We start from the raw sequence: 7475 nt of genomic DNA on the forward strand, positions 1-7475 counted from the left end.
GGCTGGGGAGGGTGGGATCTGACTGACTCTGCTCTCCAGGGGTGGAAAAAAAAAGGATGCTCGGAGTTTAAACTTCAGGAGAATGAGGCGAACTACGGACAGGCTTCCTAAGGAAACGAAATCACTTCTAAGTAATGCCTGTTGTGGGGCAGATCATTGTACTAAGCAGCGCTTGATAATCTTATATTGGCTTACGTTCAAAACAGCCCTGAAGGGAGGTTGTTATTTTTATATTATAAATGAGGGAACACAGACTTAGAATTTTGGTGCTGATCCAAAATAGCACATCTGGCAGATGGGCAGGGTCGGCACTGAAACAGGGTTGGCATGTACTAGTAGAATATGGCCAAGTTGATGATGTGTGACTTCCAGGGGTGGATCATAAAAGGTATTGCTAGTGTCTTGGGCTCTTGGACGGCTCCCTATGGGGAAAGCCAGCGGTCATGTCCTGCAGACACTCAAACAGCCCTGTGGAGAGGAACCAATTTTCCAGCTAGGAGTGAACCACCTAGGAAGGGGATCCTCCGGTCCCAGGCAACCTTTCAGATGATTGCAATTCATGAAAGACTTTGAGCCTGAACCACCCAGCTAAGGAACTCATGGGTTCCTGACCAGAAGAAACTGCCACAGAGAATAAACGATTACTCTCATTTTGAGTCACTAAACAGATACCTAATACACCTTAGGTGCAAATAAACCTAATCACCATGGATGTATCTTGGGCATTAATTCTGTTACTTCAAAAGTTTGTTTCCTTCTTTGTCAAATGGGTATTTGTAGAAATTCAGAAATAAAAACTTAAAAGTTTAGCTATTTCAAGACCCTCTTTTATTCAAGATCTGGCTACCCTAGCTTAAAAAGTCCAGGCAATGGTCAATTCCTGGTAACTACTTGGACTGTTCTCTAAAAATAAAAATTAGAAAACAAAGCACAGTCTCTAAATGTTTGCTTTGTTTTCTCATCTTAGCCTGGCTTCCCAGTTATTTGAGAATAGCCCTTTATTGAACAAGCATGTCTTGAGGTGGGCTGTATGCAAGAAGTTGGGAATAAAAAGACTTGCCTACTAGTGCCAGTGGCTAGCATTTCTTGTGCATATAGTATGCTATTATATGTGCTGAGTATTGTGGAAGCCCATCAGTCAGAGACCACCAGGGGCACACCCAAACTCAAACAAGGTTAAGTTTAATTAGCTTGCTGCAGCAAGAGAGAGTATACAGCTGAGGATGTCTCTATACAAACGAGTTATAAGATTTGAACTTATGCTGGGTGGCATCAGGAAAACAGGGACTTGTTTTGGAATGGATGCTATCAAGGACAATTCAGCATTTGGGCATCTCAATAATTTTGTTCTGGAGGAACGAAAGACAAAGTGAGACTAAGGATGATGATGGTGAGGGAGCAGAAATCACTCAGATGAAGGAACTGTTAGTCATTTTGTAGCTGGGTTGTGACCTTGGGTGTGTTCTGTTAGAAGTATTGTGTTGACATTCCATTATAAATTAAACACCGAAGTCTGATTCCTAACAGGATTCATGTTCACTCTTTCAGTGTATTTCCTCACTTGATCTTTATGATAACCCCATGTGATACTATAATTATCTCCATTTTACAATTGAGAAAATAAACACAGAGAGATTACACAACACAAGTTCACTTGACTAGTAAGGGCCAAAATTTAAATCTCAGCAGTGTGCCCACAGAGTATGTGCTCTCAGCCATTCTATTTCTTTGATTCTGTGAGACAAATGTGTTATTACTCTTGTGTTGGAATTCCTCTATCGTTAAGAAGAAAATTGGTAAGTGATCCTATCACACACTGTGGTCTGTGAGGCCTGAGGAGTCAGCCATTCAGTCTAACTTTGCCCCTAGTGCCAAAACTCTCCTAGTCCATAATGGCAACCTTGAGTCAATGAAATCCTTAGCAGACGCTACTGTTGAACCGAATCAAAGCAAAACATGCTTTGTCTGCTGTCACACAGCACACATCTCCTGATTGCCAGCTGGGTCTGGGAGGTATCATCTTACTTGATTTAGTCACTACGGAGTGCTGCTAATTCACGAGGACCAGTCCAGTTCTCAAGCAACCCAGCCAGGTCTCCTTTAGGGAGCTGAGCTCAAGCTTCCCAGCATTTCTAATGTCATCCTTCAGAGACCACCCTGGACCCTGGGACCCTGATATCAGCCTCTCTGGGACTTCCGTTTCTCACTGGAACAAAGATAGACCCATTATCTCCCTTTAATGCTACCATTCTGTAATCCTTGCTCCTCTAATTCAGACCAAAGCTGATGTAATAAATATTCTTCATATTAAATAAAACATGAGGAATAGTTTCACTTCTGAATTTCTAAAGCCATGGGCAACAAAAGAGAACCGTCTTAGAAGGAGTAGGTTTCAAACCAAGGATTTATTGGAAACTATCTTTTTCATGTGTTCCTGCCTTTAGGCCCTTCAGTTAGTTCTTACAGTGTTTGTGATATGTCCTGTTTGGTTGGCTGCTTGCAGAATGATACATTTTTCATTGCTGATTAGTTTATATTTTACATTCCTTTATGCTATCTCTTAGCTTATAACATGACTTATATTTGAAATTAAAAGTTGTTTTGAGTTTAAACTTCTAATTAAATTATCCTTGGCTTTCTTCCATTTTTCTAAAGTTGTGAGAATTTAGCATATTTTAAAATTGGTAGAGATTTTATGAAAGTTCATTGAGTATTAGATGGGGAATAGATAAAATGAACTTTAGGAAATTTTGAACTTTGAGATCCCATTGCTAATTAGAATAGAAAACTTAAACAGCCATATTGCAGAATCTGTAAGAAGACGATTTCTGCCTCAATGTCCTCCAGTAAGACTAAATTACAATTTTCAATTTCAGTATAAAGCTTTTAAAAACATAGTTTTTTATTTATAAATCCTAATTCTCCCACAGATTTTAGGGTTCCAAGAGCTGATCAGCATGGAAACACATTTGTCTTGAAGCCTAAAAAAGAAGAAGAAGAAGAGGAGGAGGAGGAGGGGGAAGAAGAAGCAGCACCAGCAGCAGTGTGGCCATGTGGTGATGTGGGTTACAGTTTCCCAGCAGTCTGTCCTTATACTCAGAATGGTTCTGAAACTTAATGTAATTAAACCCATATACATTTCTTTACAGTTCTCTGATGGCTGAGTAAAAATGTTGGCGGCAGACAGTGGAGCATCACACACCCAAGGACCAGATGCTTTCAGTCAAGGGCGGCTCCTTCCCCCTGGTCTTCTCCAGATGCTGTGTAGTTCTGATGGCTGAAGTGTAGCTCTAGACCAGTGAATACTCTTGTTATCTGGAGCCATGGTCGTGGTCCTGTCTGAGCCCAGAAGATACAGAGTCTTGAGAAATTCTAGAGAATGAGTTCATTTGGGATTTTGATTATACTTGGAAAGGGTCCCAGAAGAATGAGACATAACCAACACTTAAATTGTGCTAAGTGGCAAGAACTGTTCTAAGTGCTTTCCAACTCACTCCTCACCTATGAAGTATGTACTATTATTTTCATCCTCATTTAAAGATATGGAAATTGAGGCACAGGGGAGATAAGCAGCTCATCCAAGGTCACAAACCATAAGTTTATCAAGTAAGTCATGGAGCCAGGAGTTGAACCCAGGCAGGCTGACTCCAGAGTCCAAGTGCTTCACTGCTCTGTTGCACTGCCTCTCACCCAAGAGAAGAAAAATGTGCATCTGAAGGGTAACAGTTGAATTATTCCTTGAGGGGAGAATAAGAGTCCCCAGGAGCAGAATAGAGAAAGGACAGCCTAGGAAGAAAATGTAGTTCCAGTTACTATTGCTGAGTAATAAATCACCGCAAACTTTTTGGCATAGAACAACCACTATTTAATTTTTTGTATGCCTCCCGTTGGTTGAGAATTCAGAAAGGGCACTGTGGGGACAGCTTGTTTCTGCTTCATGTTCCACTGAGATGACTCAAAGACCAGGGGTGATGTCAGCTGTGGGGCTAAAATCATTTGAAGGTGCCTTCACTTCATGTCTGGTGTTCGATGCTGCCTGTCAGTCAGGACCTCAACTAGGCTGTTCTCTGGAACACCTATATGTGGTCCCTCCATGTGGCTGTTTGGGGTTCCTCACAACATGAGGGTTGGATCCCAAGAGCAAGCATCCCAAGAGAACCAGATATAAGCTGTGTTACCTTTTATGACCTAACCTCAGAAATCACATGTCATTCCTTCGCTTCAGACACAGCCGGCCCAGGTTCAAGGAATAGAGACCCATGCCTCAATGTGAGCATTGAGTCACATTGTCACATGGGATGGGAGACATGGTCACCACTATCTTTAGAAAGTATAGTCTGCCACAAACACCATGAGTGTGTCCATGTGAAAGGATAGAATTGCATCTAGGCAGTTGCAGGGATTGATCAATTGCTCATTGACCAATACTGTGACAGGTCTCCTCTGTGAAAATGTTTCAGACTATGTCTGGCTGGAAAGAAAATAAGATTTATTCCAGATTTTATTCTGCTTCCTAGTGCAACTTTTTGGTAAATATCTAGTATTTCCTCTATTTGGAGAGACAAAGGCGAGGCTTGAAGGATTGTGGGTGTCCAGGAAGACTTGAATATGACCCAGCATGAACAGCACATTCTGGGACAGAAGAGGAGATTGACCATCAAACAAGTTGAGCCACTGACCCTAAATGCACTTCCAGTGGTGCCTGTGCCCCCTAGGTGCAAGGACTGGGCAGCTGAGGTGGGTCCAGGAGGGGTGGCCGGCTGCAGGGGCAGGGAGGGCACTGCCAAGCTGCTCAGGGGTCAGATAGTGACAGCGGTTCCTCCCTCTGTGGTATTTAGACTCCAACCAGGCCTAGCAGGATTGTCATGGCAACTCGCCTGTCTGCACCGCTGAGCTGAGACAGGATTCCCTTAGTAACCAAGGAGCCCAGAAGATGATGCTTAAAATAATCTTTTATGCCCAGGCAGAAATGCCTTTGCAGTTTTATTAACCATGAAGCATCATGGGGCATGACTTTCACTCCCACTTTATTTCAAAATGGAACAAAATGGCTTTTAAATGCAGGAATTTCCACCATGGGCCAAATGCTGTCTTTGCTCCGCAAAGCATGCATCCCGCTGAAACCAATGAGCATCACACCCAAGTTACTGAGAGGAGCCACTGGTCACTATTATATAAATTACCTTCAAATAGAGCAGGCCATCTCTGGCTGAAATCACTGGGCTTCATCTAATCTCTTTTGTATTTCCTATTGAAGTCCCAGCAAGTCTCTCAGTAGGGCAAATAGTTATGCTTGGCAAGAATTTAACACTTGGGCCATTTAGCCTGACAGCTTCTTGCATCTGATGCCCTCCCCACTCACACCACCTCTCCAATTTTTCCTCATCTCCAAGGCCTACCTCCCCACTGAGGACTCCCTCATCATCACTAGACCTGCCTGTTAATTCCTCTCTCTTAGCACTTACTGCATATATTACGTTCTTGTACGGTATTATTCTCTTTTATTGTAAGTAGTGAGGAGCCTTAAGTTTATAAGCCATGCGTTCTTGACAAGATTGCAAACTCTTTCAAGGCAGAGTAATATTAATGTATTTCCTCAGTTCTCCCAGAAATCCTACATTTATAATAAGAGCTCCAGGGGAATTCCCTGGTGGTCCAGTGGTTAGGACTCCGCACTTTCACTGCCAAGGGCATGGGTTCAATCCCTGGTCAGGGAACTAAGGATCCTGCAAGCCATGTGGTACCCACCCCCAGGAAAAAAAAAATATATTATATATATATGTTATATATATATATATATAATAAGAGCTCCAGAAACACTTGAAAATTTTAGTGGTGATGGTGGCACAACTTTGTGAATATACTAAAAACCACTGAGATATACACTTTGAAAGGGAGGATTTGAGGTATGTGAATTATACCTCAGTAAAAAATATATGAATCTGATGTGAAATATCAAGAGTAGTCAGAATTATCACACCGACAGGAGTCGAGGCAACCCCAGAACCATAGCTTGGGTGAAAGGGTCTGAACTTGGGTTACCAAATGACTAACAAGAGCAAAAGACTCTGTTTTGCTCACCAACATGCTCCTTTTGCCTCATCCACCAACATCAGAAGCAAAGGACTTGATCTACTCATATAATAGCTAGGAGCAGACTTTTTTTAGAAGTGGGAAAGTCTAGGTTCAGATCCTGTGTCTGCTACTATTTCCATGCACCTGGGGGGAATCACTTAGTTTCCCTGAGCTTCCTCATCTAGAAAAGTCATTAAAAAAAAAAAAACCCTCTTAAGGCAACAGTACAGAGGAAATGAAATGATGCATGCAAAGTGCTTAACACAGTAGTTGGCACATAGTAAGAACTAAAAAAAATGTCGACTACTATTACTATTAATATTTACATTCACTTTCTGTTAGATATTGCAATAATTGTGAAAAATCTTGACTTATCCTTTTCTAACTTTCTCATTGGTATTTTGTACATGAACAAATTCATCTTGATGCAGTCGTGCAAGATTCCTAACAGGTGTTAGGACATCTCTTTGTCATTGTTTTGCCTCTAGTGTCCTTTATCTCCATGTTTTCTCATCTCCTTCCAATACTACAGAAATACAGCATATGAAAGAGTAGTGTTTTCATTGTTTAAAAACATCACCATTATCATCACCATCATCATCATCATTGTCACCATCATCTTATCATCACCATCACCACCACCTTCATCATCAGCTTTATCATCACCATCGCCATCATCACCATCATCATCTTTATCATCATCATCATCATCACACTACCATCAAGGAGACTGGGATCCTTTCTGGACAAGGTATAATATGCTAAGCCTACTCTTCTCTCTTCCTTCTGTTTCTTTCTTTACCCTTGGAATCCACACTCTCCAGTCCAGGAGGAGTGCAGAGAATGCCAGGTGTGGGTAGGCAAACTTTGCCTTAAAGTTTCCTGCAAGTGAATAGTCATTATGGGAACAGTAATTTGTCTGAGAGAACATGAGTTTTCTGGAAAAAGAACTGCTGCTATATCATAGCAGTAGTAATAGTAGTAATGAAAAGACTCATAATAATTTTTTGAGCCACTTATATAGTGTTGGGTGTAATGGTAAATGTTTTGCAAATATTATTATTTAATCCCCACAGCAATCTATGAGGAAAGTATTGTGGCTGGAAAGTTTAGATAAATTTTGCAAGATGGATATTTAGTAAACATCCGTAGGAAAGCCATGTACCTAGTCCAGCCTGCTTTAGAACCCAGGTCTCCTAATTCCCGTTCTATTTTTCCACTTTACATGATGCTGAGCCCTTGGGTTTGCTGTTTTGGGTGACTGAAAGCAGAAGTTATTTATAAAACATCTCCTTGCTTAAGTTATGACCAGTAGAAAAGGGGGGAAATGATCTTTAAAGTGAAATATCAGCTAGATTGGAACTGTCTAAATGTAAAATGTCATTCTGAGGCAAAGCCTT

The 7475-nt window shown here is 41.3% G+C and overlaps 1 protein-coding gene across 1 annotated transcript in view; it reads right to left on the reverse strand.

Annotated features, from left to right (window-relative positions):
- Positions 1–6975, reverse strand: part of MRPL3 (mitochondrial ribosomal protein L3) — a 48746-nt gene extending 41771 nt beyond the window's left edge. The window contains exon 1 of the mRNA XM_057545677.1: positions 6878–6975. Coding sequence (XP_057401660.1) covers positions 6878–6975 — 98 coding nt within the window. The remainder of the gene's footprint in view (positions 1–6877) is intronic.
- Between the last annotated feature and the right edge of the window lie 500 nt (positions 6976–7475).

The sequence above is a fragment of the Balaenoptera acutorostrata genome, chromosome 4 (assembly GCF_949987535.1).
Source record: "Balaenoptera acutorostrata chromosome 4, mBalAcu1.1, whole genome shotgun sequence".
NCBI lineage: Eukaryota > Metazoa > Chordata > Mammalia > Artiodactyla > Balaenopteridae > Balaenoptera > Balaenoptera acutorostrata.